Source organism: Tasmannia lanceolata, unplaced genomic scaffold, assembly GCF_043159265.1.
Source record: "Tasmannia lanceolata isolate RefF3 unplaced genomic scaffold, GAP_Taslan_0.1 ptg000003l, whole genome shotgun sequence".
Lineage (NCBI taxonomy): Eukaryota > Viridiplantae > Streptophyta > Magnoliopsida > Canellales > Winteraceae > Tasmannia > Tasmannia lanceolata.
Genome location: NW_027518680.1, coordinates 23594207 through 23611952, shown reverse-complemented (window position 1 = coordinate 23611952; position 17746 = coordinate 23594207). Strand labels below are relative to the sequence as shown.

General features: G+C 40.5%; 1 protein-coding gene across 1 annotated transcript; it reads right to left on the bottom strand.

The window, feature by feature from the left end:
• Positions 1–8870: 8870 nt before the first annotated feature.
• On the bottom strand, positions 8871–17444 carry LOC143867983 (uncharacterized). The gene is made up of 9 exons (XM_077376152.1): positions 15630–17444; positions 14172–15554; positions 13920–14088; positions 13210–13289; positions 12481–12630; positions 12128–12357; positions 11541–11899; positions 10654–10889; positions 8871–8894 (listed from the first exon to the last, which is right to left on the bottom strand). Exons 1-9 carry the CDS (start codon positions 17442–17444, stop codon positions 8871–8873), a joined length of 4446 nt encoding a protein of 1481 aa, XP_077232267.1.
• Between the last annotated feature and the right edge of the window lie 302 nt (positions 17445–17746).

Genomic DNA, 17746 nt, shown 5'->3' with positions numbered 1-17746 from the left:
AAATAGTACTATTACCACTAAATAAGTCTCCAGAGAAATAAGAGAGAATCTAAGCAAATCAGGGTGAACAAAAACTAAAGACATCTGAATGGACCTTTAAACAAAAAGGATAACCTCATTAGCACCAATTTTACCGAAGAATTTGTCTAAGTGACAAAGGTCAAAATGGATAGCAAGTTTGTCATGAAAATCAATAACTTCTCCTTCTCAAATATTATATGTGAAACTTCTCTACATGAACCTGAAGAATCAGATAGAAATATATATATAAACTAAATTGTTGATATTACCAACTCAGTAAAGAGACAAAACTAGCTCTACTTGCAGAACCAACGTCAAAATTTTCCAACCTAACTCTAAAATCTTCATAATATAATGGGTAAATAGTAAACAAAATAACTATCACTCAACCATATTTATCCATCTCTTGCTTCTAAGATATATGAGAAAACATGCAGTAAGCTCAACTATATACATTTCCTTTTGATGTTTCAAAGTTACTAAAACCACTAAATTAATTTGCATAAATTAAAATAAACAAGGCAAAATATTTGAACAATATTGAGTTGTTCTATTTATTATCCTCAGTCACATATCCTTTCACCTGAACACTTTCAAATAATGTGGACGTTTTTTCAAACTAATTAAGGGATATAAACATTAACTACAGTGAAGAGGTTAAAGACTTTAAAATATTTTCCACTAGCATACCAATTAAAACAAAATGAACAATTATAAAAAATAAAAATGAAAAAAAAATTGTTGAGAGCAAAAAATCTAAACACCTCCCAATATAATGCAGTGCTATTACTGTTGTCCTTGAAATTCACATGATTATTACTTCATTTTTTATCCACAAAATGGGTTGGAATATGTAAGTCCTAAATTATTGGAACAATCTAAACTAAATCTGCAGCTTTTATTCCTGAAGGTATATTTACAGCCCCCTTGAGAAGAACAATCAATTATTAAGCAACCAAATTAATTTCTATGACAGTGGGAACACAAATTGAAATGAAAGCTCTAGAGATCCAACTAGTACATTAGATATCAATTGGATCCCTATAATATTTCTAAAAATCCACAACATTTGCTCAAAAACCACTAGTTCTTTCTTGAAAACAGATTAAAGAAGTTATAACCCTTAAGACTTTAAGGAACTACAATTTCCATTTAAAATAAACATGGTAAAAATATCAGGGTGATTATACCTCATATACTACTAATTGAATCCTTGAAAATTTCAAACGAACAAAAATAACCACCAAAGAGTACAACGACATACAATAGCAACAACAATATAATGAACCTGATTACATTACATTCCAACCATAAAGGGGTATCAATATCAATGTGGAAATGGCTGCCAGAATCAAGGAGGTGAAAGGGTTGCAATTATCAAGGGTGTGGGGACTAATAAAAGCTTAATCCTTTATAAAACAGAGTTGCATAATACTTACACTAGTAATAGACACAAGAAATGACCCGGATTTAATATGTCACCTATGCCCAACACTTGACTATTCATCTGTAAAATGGGAAATTTCATTCGAGCCGCTTTAATTTTACTTGAATTATGCATAACATACACAAGTTTAAGATTGTAATCAATCCTTTTTCAACCAAAGTTAATGCCTTAAAAATTTATCAATCAGAGTACACGTTTTGAATAACATACCTTGGCCTTACCTAGTGACACCTCACTACTTTATGTTGAACCTAAAATAATTCCGTAGAATAAGTCAACCAGGCATATTTTCAAACACAATTTCACACAGACGATCTATCATTTATCCTTGACTATCTACTTGAAGAGTATGACCATGCCCATTATATATGCACAAATTCATCTTGTCTTTATCAACATCTTAATTATGGCTCAACTAATGAATTAAAGCCAACTAGACTCCAACAGTTTGGACATGCATTTGATCAACAACCAATTAGTATTTTCATGGATGTTAATGTTCTTTATGCTTTAAAAAAAAAGGGTGATGATTTCAACAGCTACTGATGACAACAAATTAACAACAATTCAATGATGAAACTTGATCCATGACAAAACAGATATCAGATGAGCAATACAACCAAATCAGTGATGAAACAACATTGATTTCATTTGCTCCTAGACACTCCAAACTAAAATTCTACCCTGACCTATAATTGCTTGGGATTAATTCTCAAATATTTTAACAAACCTGACCTAGACTAACCCAATCAGTAACATTCCACCGAATAATTCAAACCTCATTCATTTCTTTTACCCATTCACATTTTTTTTTAAAATTGTTAAGAACTATGTCAACCCTGGGCAGCTAACAAAATCATGGAAGAGGGGTGATTGGCTTGCTGACTGAGTGTGGACCCCGATCCGAGGACGAGTGAGGGAATGAGTCCCTACATCCTCTAGATCTCCACAACGTGGTGGAGAGCTCTACCAAGGAACTCTCGAAACTGTTGCCACCCTCACAGCATAGCATGAGTGGCGATATAAAAGAAAGAGATACATCCTGATCCGGAGCCAGGGCTCGAAACCAAGATATATCTGAAAATAACTCAGAGTCGCCATCCATGGATGCGCCATGGAACCAAAACAAATGCTCTGTTTGCAATGGATAACCAGAGATACAAAAGGTTCGTGCCTGATGACGAATGGAGAAGGTCTGAAGAGCACCCCCAATTCGCCCGAGTGCGAACACTTGGTCTCTTATGCCATTTATTATTAACCTTGAAGAGTTTTGGACAAAAATCATGTGAAATGGGAACAATCCTCAGGAGTCGTCTATCTAAGCATGCATTTTCTGAGAGTAGAAATAATAAGCACACAAAAAATAAATGAAAGAGGTGCCACCTAAATATTGCTAGGTTATGAGTGACATGCCTAACTGGTGTCTAAGTTCTGGTGAACAAACACATACATGCTACAGCTAAAGGTATAGGTCTGTAGAAGAAAGTAAGAAAACACTACAAAATATACAATATAACAACACAACAAATCCTAAGACTCTAAACGATTTAGCCCGAGTCCTCGGATGGTCTGGTGTTCATCCAAAGAAACCTACGTATCCCCGCCTCCACGAGAATCAAGCCAACGTAGTTCTTCGCACATATTCTAAACTATGATGCCTAAGACACCTAGACCTCTATCTTAGACTCGATCTAAAAGACCGGACTAGTTATTAAAGCTTTTTGAACGATTATTTAAATTCCAGTGAATTGTAGATTTTAGGACACCGTATATGCCCTAACTAAATGCAGGTTAGCCCTAAGCTAATGCAGGTGATTCCTACAACTTATGTGTAACTAGGCTGTATTTCCTAAGGAAAACAAAGGGTTGACTAACGCATCATATTCTAGTCATTAGTCGGCGATGTGAATCGCCAACTGACCGGACAGAGGCGCTCCTAGCTAGGACAAACTCCTAACTCTAACACAAACATACAACAAGCACACAACAAATCAAAGACAAAACCCTAACTCTAAAAACTCTCTATCTAGGACAAAGCCCTAACTCTAGAGGAAGATTTTTTTGAAAACAATGCTTTGGAAGATTTTTGGTATTTTTAAAAGGGTTAAATGATTTATTTACAAAGGTTTGGCTGGACCTGGGATAAGAATCCCAAGCGGCAATACGTACCTCGTGAAAGATGATCAAGCCAACGTAGTTCGAACAAACTTTCCTAATACGCTATAAAACTCAACACTTTAGATTTTTTAAAGGTTTTTTATGTTTTCAAATGTTTTTTTGAAGTGCTTTTATATTTTTGACGTTTAAAAAGTGTGTTAACACCCTTCAGCTAAAGGGGAACCGATAGAAGAGCCTCCTTACCCACCATATCGTGGTAGAGTAATTTAGAGGGAAACGGGATCCCTAAAGCGTAAGGGGAAAGAAATCAAAAATAGGGGGGACTAAAATCCCAAAGAAAAGAACAATCTCGAAGAGACGAAAACAAAACTAACAAGCCCCAATCAATCTCCAAAGGAGAAGATATCTAACCCGCGAGGGAAAATCCTAAACAAACGAGAGATGAAAAGCCTCTAACCCAAATGGCAAACTTCTAACCAATGACATTAAAAAGGGCACCGACAAGATGAATGGTGTCTAACAACTCTATAAGAGGGGACGAATAAGTCAGAGACCGCTAATAACTGTACCAAGAAGGGGGAAAGATATGAGTCAAAGACTCTCTAGAAGAAAAAAAGGGAGGGATTCTAATATGAGGCTAGGTAAGCCTTTTAAAGAAAAAAAATCTCTAAATGAGACAGGGCTTTCTCCGAATAGGGGGCTCTGTAAATGAGGCAAGGTGTGCCTCCTGTGGGCTAACTCTAATCGAACAGGATCTGCTTGCAACAGAGAATGCGGATAAGATGTAATAAAACCAATGGCCTAAACCATTCATTTCTATAGAATGAAGAAGGGTAACACTATAACAGATTATGGGAACATATTATCACGACCTGTCATGGATGACTAAATTGGAACAAGTTAATACAAAATAAATCGCATATAATTTTAATTCCCAAAAATCAATGAATAAATTGAATACAATTGGTTAGATATACCCTCCCAAATCACCTATCCATCTATCCAATTGAAGAATTTGTCATTCAAGCATCCTAAATTCCAATCGAGTAGTCCTCTACGCATATGGGGTCAAGAATACAAGCCAATATTTCTATAAATGCCTCTCTTGATTATGGCTACTGCTTTAGGCATCTCACCTAGCGCGAACCTACAGTCAGGCCAGCTAGCATGCAAATTTTGCGATAAAGCTGCTGTAATAAAGTATATATTCATTCAAGAACAAACCAATTTCATGAATTTATCAAAACTATAGCTGTTTCCCACCAACTGAAGCTTGTAAATTTCGATTAGATATTCTCCATATTCACCCATGGGTGTAAAAGGTCCACTCCACCATTTCAGCTATCTCCAGCCCATAAAAGCTTCCAAAATTTATACACATACACCTACATCTTCACATATGGATACACATATGCGATGAACACAACTCTACACACATATATATACGTGCACGCAAACACAGCCACCTATGCACATATACACCCACAAAACACTTACATACATACGTATATATATATACATATATATATATATATATATTTACCATAATGAAATTGGTATTAATAAGGAAATAATTCTACAAAAGGTGGTCATTTGTTAGGACCCTTCGAAAGAAATGATCTAATTGTTAGCTGAAAATGAATACAAATTCCTCTCAAACCATAAATATGTAACACTACATGATCAGCAGTAGAGGACTAACAAATTTTCACAAACTTCCAACATGATCATAGCCAGTATTTGTATGATCATGCCACAAAGAACAGTAGTATTTCAACTATAAATTGAAAATTCTATACAATGATGACAAATCACACAGGGAAGAATACCAGAACGCAAGATGAGCATGTCAAAGAGAATCAACATTTCAATTATTCCTCACAATAGCATTTTTTTTTACTCATATTATCTTCCAGAACAGGTAGGCATAAATAAATCTCTTTCAAAGCTAAGGTTCTCATTTTAACATTCCAGCGGAAGAACACAGGAATAATTCATAAATAAGCTCTAGACAGGATTAGCTAAGATGATCACGCTGGGATCAATATATATGATAAAATTAGAACTAATGCTTGTTGATCAAATGAATTTCAAACTAATTTATCTCTGAAATACCTTATCATTTGAGTGCTTAGCATTCATAAAAAGAAATCCCAACATATTATGAAGAGAACCATGAATAAACGCCCTTACCTCTTCTCTTTCAAGTTGTGAGCTTCGCTTCTTGCCTTCATTCCAAATATATGAGCTCTTATATAAGGGGTGCTGGGAATGGTGGAGGTGGGGTTTGAAGAGGTGGTGCGGAGGATTGAGGTGATGGAGATGAAGTGGAAATGGGGCCGGATTTAATGGGGAAATGGGAATGAGAAGTGGCTGGGAATGGAGGTGGCCGGCCGGAGTTGCAGAGGTGGGTTGAGATGGTCAGATAAAATGGGTTTCGGCTGTGGGTTAGCAATGGAGGTGAGAGATTGAGGAGATAGAAATGAGATGGGTTTTAGAGAGGTGGTGGCGAGATTTGGCCGGAGCTCCGGCGGAAATGGAGTCGGAGAGGATGGAATCGGTGGCTCTGTTGGTGGTGGATTTGGGGGTAAGGATTGGGGGTCTGTGAAGAAGGAGGTGGAGATGGTCTCATGGTGGCAGAGGTCAGCAATGGTGGTCCCTTGCTGGGATTCCGGCAAACCCACTGGAAAATCCGTCGGTGGTTGATCGAAGAAGATGGAGGAGAGGCTAGGGACTGAAGACGAGGTTTCGGGTTTGGGGTAGAAGTAATGGGGTATGAGAAAATGGGGAAGTGGTGCAGGTGAAAATGGAGGAAACGGTTGCGATGGAAGATGGGTTTGGATTTTTAGGGGTCTCTCTCTCTGTGATTTTGCAAAAATGAGGTGGGTTTTGGAATGGGTTGAGAGGAGTATGGGAGATGGGTGGTGGAGATTGAGGTGGAGAAAGGAAATGGGTTTGGGTAAGGGAGGATGGTAGTGGCGGTTTAGATGGAGGTAGAGGGTTTTGGATCGGATTCCGGCAAGATTGCCGGAATCAATGGAGGTGGTGGCCGGAAGAAAGAAAAAGAAGAGAAAGAAAAAGAAGAGAAAGAAAAGGAAGAATAGGAAGATGATGATAGTGATTGAGGGTGGGTTTTGGTCGGAGCTCCGGTTGGAGGTGGAACCTGTCAAAGATGGTGGTTGAGGTTGCGGTGGTGGTGTTGACCGGTGGTGGGAAGATGAGATTTGTGGTGGTGGCCGAAGATGGGTGAGGTGGATTTGGGTTGAGAATCCAATCGGAACTTGGAGGTGGGAGAGATGGAGCCGGAGGAGATGGCCGGTAAATGGAGGTCGGCCGGAGTTGCAGAGAAATGGGAGGTGGGTTTGGTGGTTTGGGTGAAAATGGCAATGGAAATGGGTTTTGAGAAGGGATGGAAGAGGAAGAAGAAGATGGAGAAGAAGAAACTGATGTTGTTGGCCGGAGATGGGGTTGGGGAAGACGACCTCTCCGGTTGACACCCTCTCTCTTTCTCTCTCTGTATCTCTCTCTCCCTCTGGTTTTTCTCAGATGGAAAAAAATGAAAAATATCCTCCTCCCTTCGATGCCCTTTTTTTATATATATATCTAATGGGAAATGATATATTTACATCCCCTTCCTTTCCATGGACAGCCCACCTCCAGGGTATTTATGGCTATTCTTTATATCAGCAGGGGGCGGCCCAAGTAGACAAACAAGGGGAAAATTCTTGCAAAATATCTTCTCACCCCTTTGATCCTAGCCCTTCAAATCAACTTTTTGTTTAAGGGGCTGGGATCAAAGGAAGCCTAATCACCTAGGAAGCTTCCAAAGATTCTCCCTAACTAATTTTGGCACATACTAATCTGTATGCCCCTTATATCTTCCTGGACAACCCATTACGGGAAATTTGAACTGGATTTCCAGGTTCCAGTGCAACCCTATTTCTGGCTAATTTGCCACCCTTGTAAACTTGTACCACGACACTTACCTCGGCTCGTTTACTAGGCAAACGTGCTCGGATCTTGACGAAATTTTACAGGGAGCCCGATGGGACCCTAAGCTAATCTAGGACACAATTTGGGACCTCGGAACTCTAGTTTATTAGGGTAATTATTTAAAACAAAACGTGAAAGGGTTCGGTCAAAATGGGGTGTCTACAGATGCCCTCTTTGGCAGAGTGTGCTTGTCACACGAATGGCAAAGCTGACAAGACAACACATTTTGGCCGGCCCGAAAATAAGGAAAAGCAAGTTTTTGGGTTTTGATTTTAAAATGGTATTCACAAAGGTAAAATAACAAAGTAACACTATGAGACTCAAAGATTGAAGGCAAAGGGGAGATAACCTCTCACCGACTCTTGACTCGGTGCTTGCATTGAAGAATGAAGATTTTGATTGACAATTTAAACCAAGAATCACTTGGCTAATTCTCGGGAGCTAAAACGGGTAAAGAATATTTGAGAAGACTCAACTTTCTATACTAAAATACAAAGACGGGTAGACAATGTTTGGGGAGACTCAAACTATCAATACCGGAATACAAGACGGGTAGAGAATGTTTGAGAAGACTCAAACTATCAATACCGGATAGGATGATGATACATCGACTTTTTATTCTGGAATCGAGAGCCAGATCATTCAAAACGGGTAAAGAATGTTTGAGAAGACTCAAACTTTCAATACCGGATTACAGAACAAGTAGAGAATGTTTGAGAAGACTCAAACTTTCATTACCGGAAGGGGTGATGATACATCGAGTTTTTATCCTGGAATCGAGAGCCAGATCATTCAAAACAGGTAAAAAATATTTGAGGAGACTCAAATTTTCAATACCGGATTTCAAAACGGGTAAAGAATGTTTGAGAAGACTCAAACTTTCAATACCGGATAGGATGATGATACATCGAGTTTTTATCCTGGAATCGAGAGCCAGATCATTCAAAACGGGTAAAGAATATTTGAGAAGACTCAAATTTTCAATACCAGATTTCAAAACAGGTAAAGAATGTTTGAGAAGACTCAAACTTTCAATACCGGAATACCAAACGGGTAAAGAATGTTTGAGAAGACTCAAACTTTCAATACCGGATAGGATGATGATACATCGAGTTTTTATCCTGGAATCGAGAGCCAGATCATTCAAAACGGGTAAAGAATATTTGAGAAGACTCAAATTTTCAATACCGGATTTCAAAACGGGTAAAGAATGTTTGAGAAGACTCAAACTTTCAATACTGGATGGGGGATGATATCTCAAATTTTTTTTTTTTTTTTTTGGAAGCGACAGTCAAATCGCTCCTAACATAACCTCCTAGAGGTCAAAGAGAAGGAAAAAGAGTTAAAACGGAGCATAGCTAGAAGCAGTTAGGAAAACATGACTTTTACCAAAGGTACAACTTAAAGAAATTTGATGAAATCTTGCGGGCGCTGGCCCCTTTAAACAAGCAGACCAAAACTCTGCCTATATTTTGAAAATTACAAAACTGAATTCCAGCTTTCAATGAGGATTGGATTCTTCTGAAAAACTGATCAAGGAGCCTAGCTCGAAAGGGGGTGTTCAAGCTTCTGTTATCTTTTATTTGATAACAATAGTCATCTCAACCCTAAAGTTTTGTTCGACATCTTTTATGACTTGGGAAACCAAGTCGTAAAAGATGCCCCTAGTATGATTTTATTTCCATTACAAGATTCATAAGAGTGCTAAACGCAAGGATTCAACTATAGGCTTTCATTTCAAAGAAATGCTTGAGGTTACAAAGCTTTTACAAATACAAGAAAATGGGTTTTGCTCAAAGCATTCTTCCTTCTACACTTCGTGATAACATTCCGAATAAACTTGAAAAATAGTCCCTTCTGAACTCTGCTCTGTTCGGCTCTGTCCGCAGGAAATGCAACTTCTTGCTTTTAAAGTTTATCACCCCAGCCTCAAGAGAAGTAAAGGCTAAACTTGACTTTAAAGACCTGACTTTGACCTGACCATGAAAGATTTTTGACATACGATAAACGGGACTTTGACAAATGATAGACGAAAGCTTTGACAAATGCACAGCATAGACTCTAAAAGAGACTGAATTTGCTTCTTAATTTGATAAATGTTTAAGGTGGTAACAATCTACCGCTCTTAGGATCTTTCGAATACCGTATCTAAAAGTGTTTCATTCCTCTTTTCGGTATTTCAGTCATGGTTATTACCTCATTTGGATTACTTAGTTTTAACCACTTTAACTTGAAGAAGTATCGAAAGAAATTATGCTGGCGCTTACTCAGATTCTGAAGTAATGCCAAAACGGAAGCATAATCGGCTTTCAAAAGCTTTGTCCTTTGTGAAATCACTGCCACACTGAATTGTCCCTTTTAGGGTTTCGATTCAGCGGACCGCAAGCCTTAATTTTTGCTTGGACTGTCTGCCCTTGCAGCTTTTCCATCCAGCAGGCTCAACACCCTGATTTTTGCCTAAGCCGCCCTTTCGGGTTTTCAACTTAACGGGTGAATGACCCTAACTTTTGCTTAGACCGCCCTTGCGAATTTCCAGTCTAGCGGGTCCAAGACTCCATCATTTTTCTTTTCTCTCTTTTTTTTTTAAATTTCTCTACAAACCTGGGCCAATAACACCAGAAGGACTTTTAGGTAGGCGCGGGTTCAAACAGGTTAACATTTGGTAAGTTTTGAGCAATTAGACCAAATCTGGACCCTCCAGACTGCCTACGTATCCCCAAAGAAATTGGGAATCAGGTCCCACGTAGTTCGAGGTTAATATCTTTTATGACGAAAGACATAAAAGATGCCCCTGGTTTAAGTTTGATAAAGAGGTTTTGTTTTTGGCTCAAAGGAGTTTAGCAAAAAGGGTTTTCATTTTTGAAATCTGGGCTATTGGCTTAAAAGCTCAAGTCGTCCAAAGATGGCCTTCTAGTGTTTTAGGCGTAATATTTCTTTAACTGATCCAGGTTTGTAGGTTCTGTTAATTTTTCTTCATTTTCATCAAGGAGTCTTACGGCTTTTCCCGGCAGGACTTCATCGACAATATACGGACCAGACCAATTTGGACGAAACTTCCCTCTTAGATCAAATACCGATGCCCTATAGGACTTCAAGACAAGATCCCTTGGCTTCAAATCTCGGACACGAACCTTCTTATTGAACGCCCTTTCAATCCGCCTTTGATACCCCTGGATATGATACAGAGCTCGTAGCCTCTTCTCATCTATCATCTGCAGTTCCTGATGTCTGGCCTTCGCCCATTCAGATTCTAGCAAGCTTGCCTCTATCATCACTCTTAGAGATGGGATTCTGAGTTCAACAGGCAAAACTGCTTCCATTCCATACACTAAAGAATACGGAGTGACACCTGTAGAAGATCTGATCGACGTCCTGTAAGCCCACAAAGCATAAGGAAGCTTGTTTGACCAGTCCTTATAAGTTTCTGCCATCTTGCTGATGATTACCTTGATGTTCTTGTTTGCTGCTTCGACGGTTCCATTCGTCTGCGGCCTATAAGGAGACGACTTGTGATACTTTATTTTAAACTCTTCACACAAGTGTGCTACTTCCTTCTTGAAGTGAGAACCATTATCTGAGATTAACTCATGAGGTACTCCATATCTGCAAATAATGTTTGTACGGATAAACTTTGCAACAGAGGTAGAAGTCAAAGAAGTATATGAAGCAGCTTCAATCCACTTTGTAAAGTAGTTGATGGCAACCAAAATATACTCATGTCCGCTGGATGACCTCAGAAATACTTTTCCAATGATATCTATTCCCCATACTGAAAACGGCCACGGCGAAGTGAGAGAATGCAACTCTGAGGGAGGCATATGAATAAGATTTGCGTAAACTTGACATTTATGGCACTTCTTTACAAAGGCAAAACAATCTGCTTCCATTGTAGGCCAATAGAATCCAAGTCTAAGGATCTTTCTAGATAACATCTTTCTGTTCATATGAGGTCCACAAACACCTTCGTGAGTATGTTCGATAAGCTTAGCTGCTTTGTCTTCATCAACACACAGAAGCTGGATCTCATCAAAAGATCTACGATATAACTGTCCACCACAAATGACAAAATTGGCAGCTAATCTCTGAAGGATTCTGCACTCTTTCCCAGAAGCCTCAGGCGGATGCCCTTCACCAGATATGAGATTCCTGATGTCTGTATACCAGGGCTTTCCATCTGGACACCTGGCTGCTATTTCGATAACGTTCACATGCGCTGGCTCCCATTGCAATGGCACTGTAAGCGGCTGGACCTCCATTGTTGCTGAAATGTCTAACATAGAAGCCAGTGTAGCCAAAGCATCAGCAAAATGATTCTTTGTTCTGTACAAGTAAGTAAATGTAATACTCCTGAACTTCTTGACCAAAGATTCCAGATATGCATTATACGGGATCAATCTATCTTCCCGAGTCTTCCATTTTCCATTAGTCTGGCAAATGATCAAGATGGAATCTCCAAACACATCAATGTCTTGAATCTGCAAAGCTAAAGCTGCCTCCAGTCCGGCGATACAAGCTTCATACTCTACCATGTTGTTGGTGCACTCAAACTGCAACTTGATAGATATAGGAATATACTCCTTCTGAGGGGATACGAGTACTGCTCCTATTCCTTGACCCTGGTTATTAACTACACCATCAAAATACATTGTCCATCTAGTATTTGGAGTATCTTCTTCAACATCCATAATCTCTTCATCAGGAAATTCAGCCTTCAGGAATGCGTTCTCTTCCACAGGGGAATCAGCTAAATGCTCTGCGATGACCTGCCCTTTAACAGACTTTTGAGTGACATAAGTAATGTCGAACTCAGATAACAATAATAACCACCTTGCGGTTCTTCCAGTAAGAGTAGGCTTCTCAAACAAATACTTCAACGGATCCATCCGTGAAAGCAGAACTACCTTGCTTGATAACAAATAATGTCTGAGCCTCTGAGTTGCCCAAACTAGTGCTAGACAGGTCTTCTCCAAGATTGTATACTTCACCTCGTATTCTAGCATCTTCTTACTGATGTAGTATACAGGCCTCTCCTTCTTAGACCCTGAATCTTGCTGAGCAAGCATACAACCCATCGCTGTATCCGTGATGGATAAATACAACAACAATGGCTGACCCGGGATGACAGGGGATAAAACAGGAGGTAAGGACAAACACTGCTTGATCTTTTCAAAAGCCACCTGGCATTCTTCGGTCCATTTCTTCGATGAATTCTTCTTTTGAAGCTTGAAAATAGGTTCACAGGTCATAGTCAGATGGGCTATAAACCATCTCAGATACTGAACTTTTTTGAGAAAACCTCGGATCTGCTTTTCGGTCTTCGGCGGTTCCATCTCCTGAATCACTTTGATTTTCTGAGGATCTACTTCAATTCCCCTTTCACTCACCATGAATCCAAGTAGCTTTCCTGAAGTAACCCTGAATACACACTTGCTGGGGTTCAGACGAACCTGATACTGTCTGATTCTTTCAAAGAATTTTCTTAAAGCGACAGTATGCTCCGGTCGAGTCTTTCCCTTGACGATCATATCATCTACATAGACTTCGACTTCTTTGTGGATCATATCATGAAGAAGAGTAGTCGCAGCTCTCTGGTAAGTAGCACCTGCATTCTTCAACCCAAAAGGCATTACTCTGTAACAGTAAGTTCCCCACTGAGTAGTAAACGCTGTCCTGATCATATCTTCTGGCGCCATCCTAATCTGATTGTATCCTGAAAACCCACCCATAAAAGATAACAGAGCATGACCAGCTGTATTGTCCACCAGAAGATCAATGTTCGGAAGTGGGAAATCATCCTTTGGACTCGCCTTGTTGAGGTCCCTGAAGTCCACACACATCCTGACCTTTCCGTCCTTTTTGGGCACCGGCACTATATTCGCTAGCCATTCTGGATATTCAACAACTTGAATGAATTTTACTTCCAATAGCTTTTTAACTTCATCATGAACTTTTAACTCCCATTCTGTTTTAAGTTTTCGGAGTTTTTACTTCTTTGGCTTTGCGCCAGCGATTAGAGGCAATCGATGCTGGACAATGTCTTCGCTCAATCCCGGCATGTCATCATAAGACCAAGCAAAAACCTCCTTGAACTCCTTAAGTAAAGTGATTAATTCCTCACGCTCTTCGGGAGATAAAGTTTTGCCAATTCGTATTTCCCGAATTAAGGTTTCGTCACAAATATTTACGGTTTCAATTTCCTCTTCAAGCGGTCTTGCTCGGCGACTCTCATCTTGTCGAATCATATGTTTGATTTCAAGGGGAGTTTCATCGGCATCCTCATCAGAGGGGGAATCTTGATTATCATTATTAATATTATCGGTTTTAAGAGCAGATTCAGTACTTGAAATGGAAACAGGAGAAACAGAAACAGGAATGTATGTAAAAGAGTCTTTCATTTCATTCATAGATTTGGTTACATTAAGAATGGAATAGCCCACAGCGGGCATTGTATTGGACTCTAACGATGTATTCACAGACTCAACAGACAACTCAACATTGAACTCAGCCAACTGTGGCATACGTGCAGTCGAAGAAATAAACTCATCATCTAAAGTATTCTTGGACTCAGCCTTATTAGAAAGAGACTCGTCACCGACTCCGGAACCAGATCAACTTCTACGGTACCTGCATCAAAAGAATTGTTAGAATAAACAAACTCAATATCAGACCCGGAAGTAGACGTATACTTAGAGACTACTGACTCTTTTGAGAAAATGGGACTATACTGAAAGACTACTCGAGGTAAAACCTGGGAGGTCCAGTTGGTCAAGGATCCCTCAGCTGGGGTGATTAACTCTGCGGGGTTTAGAATGAATGCATCTCTGCCTATCACTGCCACCTCTGATGCTTCGGTTTCACTGCCAACCAGTGCTGCCACTAGATATTCAATCTGAAACATGCCATTCAGACGGCCCGGCTCTAAAACATTGGCCCAATCAGTTTTTGGTGCTTCCTCAGTAATCCGCACGCTCATTGGCGCTTCTGATAACTCAAGGTTAAAGAAAATTTCGAAGCCTGGAAACCTCTGCCCTGTCACATCATCGGTCCATGGCTCAGCAAACCCGCAAAATGGAAAATCTGCCCCCTCTTTTCTGAAAACGCCGTTTCTGATCAGACTGATGGGCCCCATAGGCAATTCTAATCCCCGGCGGCGACACCCGGCCCATTTCAGCATGTATCTTTTCATTTCTTTGACCTCCTGCTCGGTCGGCTCATATCCTAGGCCAAAGAGACCATTGAAAGTTCTGAACACAGGCCACTCAGTAGGGCCTTGATGATATTTGCCCAGCCCTGCGCCTGGAATATAACCCTGTTTACGGATCATCCTGACTACATTCGAGTTGGTGCTAGTCAAGAAGAAAACTTCTTCGCCCATGGCTTCTTTCATGGATATGACCGACACCTCCAGTGAAAAACCTGTCAAACTGACATCGGCTTCCCTCCCAACTACGAGCTCTTGCGAAATCTGTCCAATTTCTAAATCTGGGTCACCCTTTACAGTCACTACCCTGTTGTTATGAACAAACTTCAACTTTTGATGAAGGGTAGAAGGGATAACTCCGACCTTATGCAGCCAAGGTCGACCTAATAATAGCAAGAAAGAAGCTTTAATATCCAATACTTGAAATTCTATGTCAAAATCTTCTCCTCCTATCTGGATTTCAGTGGCCAGGGTTCCGATGACATCTCGCCGGGTGCCATCGTATGCTAATATACCCTGCTCTGAGGGAATAAAATCTCCAGGCCCAAAGCCCAAAGTCGCAGCGGTACTTAGTGGACAAATATTCAGAGTGGACTCATTGTCAACTAGTACTTCGGGTACCCTTTTTCTGTTGCAGATTACAGTAATTTTAAGTGAACGGGCGTGGTCACTCCCTTCAAGAGGTAAATCATCGTCTGTGAAAGATATTACCTTGGAAGTCCTAGTTACAGCGACTAGGCTTACTAACTCATCGGGAGTGATCTCAGTTGGCACCTAAGCAGCATTCAACTCTTTGAGCACAACCTTCCTGTGTTTAGACGAAGACATAAGTAGACCCCAAATGGAAACGTTTGCTTGGGTCTTCTTCAGCTGTTTCAACAGATTATCTTCTTCCTCATCTGCACTTGGCCTATTTTGCCCTTGATTCTCGGCTGCTTCTACTGCTTCTGCAGGGTTTTCTGCTCTCAATTCTGCGGGCTTAAACACACGGCCATCCCTGGTAACATGGCGAAGCTCGTCACACTGATCTTCTAACAGAAGCAAATCATCTGCATCCATTCTCAGAACATACGGAGTTTCAATTACCTCCTCTTCTTCAAAATCACCCATCCTTAGAACATAAGGCGTTTCCTTTTCTGCCTCAACATCCTCACATCGAAGGACATATGGAGAGGACGACTCTGCCAAACTGGTGCTGCCCCTCCAGAGGGCATAAGACCTTTCTCTTTCCATCTCCTCGATCTCTTCAGGATCAAACCTTAGAATATAAGGTTCATCAGGAGTGATTGCACAAATGAGAATGGATGGATCAAGAACTGGCTCCTCGACAAAAATGGCGTTCGTCGCAGGAGGAGGAATTGCACGGTGATTAGGGAGGGGATTCTGAGTTAAATTGGGCCTTTCCACCTCAAGCTTTCCCTTCTCTAACATAGTCTGGAGCACATGCTTTAAGGCCAAACATCTTTCAGTGAGGTGACTCGAATTTCTGTGGTATTCACAATATTGGTCTAATCTCCAATATGTGGGCAACGGGTTGGGTACTGGCCTAACATCAGGTAGTCTGATTTTATTATCCCTTATCAACTTTTTCAGAATCATAGGTAAAGGGTATGGGAGTGGATCAAAGTGCCTCTGAGGTTTCTGCTCTACTGGTGCTGGCGCTGGTCTCGCCACCTCTGTTACAGTCCTGGCCGCTGGGCGAACATAGTTTATGTGGTCAACTTCTTTCTGTACGACCACGGGTCTCTTTCCTTCCCTGATGTCTGATGGAAGCCTGGCCCTCAAACCCTTAGCTATTGCATCCTCAGTCCTTGTCCCAGTCTTAATCAGATGGTCAAAATCGGTGTAATGCTGAGGGGACATAAAATGGAAATACTGCGGCGACAAGCCCTTAATCACCAGCTTGATCTGATCTTCTTCTGATAGCCTCTCGCTCAGTTGAGCAGACTTTCGATGCCAACGGCGGATAAAAAATGTAAAGGTCTCCAGCGGACCTTGCTTTAACTGCTTGAGGTCCCTCTTGGTAACCTCTATTCCTTCCTCCATTGAAAACTGCTCTACAAATTTGTTGGAGATGCTTTGCAAGGTCTTCACCTCTTCGGGCTTTCGACGTAGAAACCACTTCTTCGCCACCCCAGTAAGAGACATTGGAAAGACCCTGGCCATTTGTTCAGGAGCTAGCCCATACTGCTGTGCCATCTCAATAAACCACCTCATATGATTCCGGGGACACCCAGTTCCATCATATTTGTCATAATCGGGGGTTTTGAATTTAGGGGGCAAGGTGACTCTCGGAGACATTATCAGCTCGGATATATCGAACTGCTTTGGGCCTTGATGCTTCAAGCTTTCCATTTCTTTCGTCAGCCTCTCCAATTGATCAGCTACCTGCTTTTCCTTATTATACCGGGCCATATCTGGAATGCAATATTCTTCAGCGTACTGCCCTTCTTCTAGGTCGACGTCCACTGGTGAAATGAAAGGATGGTTCAAATTTGCAGGTATAACGGGAGGGGGTTGAACCGCAGCTGCTCTAGAAGTAGAGACCTTTTCATTAGACTGGGCTTTCATTTGGGCCATCTCTTCTTTCATAAAGGCCATATCCCGGGTAAGATTCACCATCATCTCTTGAATTTTAGCTAACGCATCATTGGGTTCAGCCATTTGGACAGATTCTAGGGATTCGGATGATTCAGATAAAGAGGGTGCAGATTGCTCAGGTAAGGTTAGCGGTTCAAATTGACGAATGAGTCTAGACGTGGTTGACTGTCTAGACCAAGCAGGTTGACTGACACTTGAGGGAGCGATGTTTGCTCAATTTTAGAATCATGTGCTGAAAATTAACATACTAGATTAAAACGGTAACAATTGAGATAAAGTATTCTGAACCAATAAAGATAAGATAAAATCATGAATACTATTCCATTGATCAATAGTCAAATTGTAGTTACAATCAAAACATTAAT

Coding starts and splice junctions, on each gene's coding strand:
- LOC143867983 (XM_077376152.1), bottom strand. CDS start 17,444: ATGGCTGAACCCAATGATGCGTTAGCTAAAATTCAAGAGATGATGGTG. Junction 14,089..14,171: donor TTGATCTGGTTCCGGAGTCG/GTGACGAGTCTC, acceptor CGTATGCCACAG/TTGGCTGAGTTCAATGTTGA. Junction 8,895..10,653: donor TGAAGTCCTATAGGGCATCG/GTATTTGATCTA, acceptor TTTGACCTCTAG/GAGGTTATGTTAGGAGCGAT.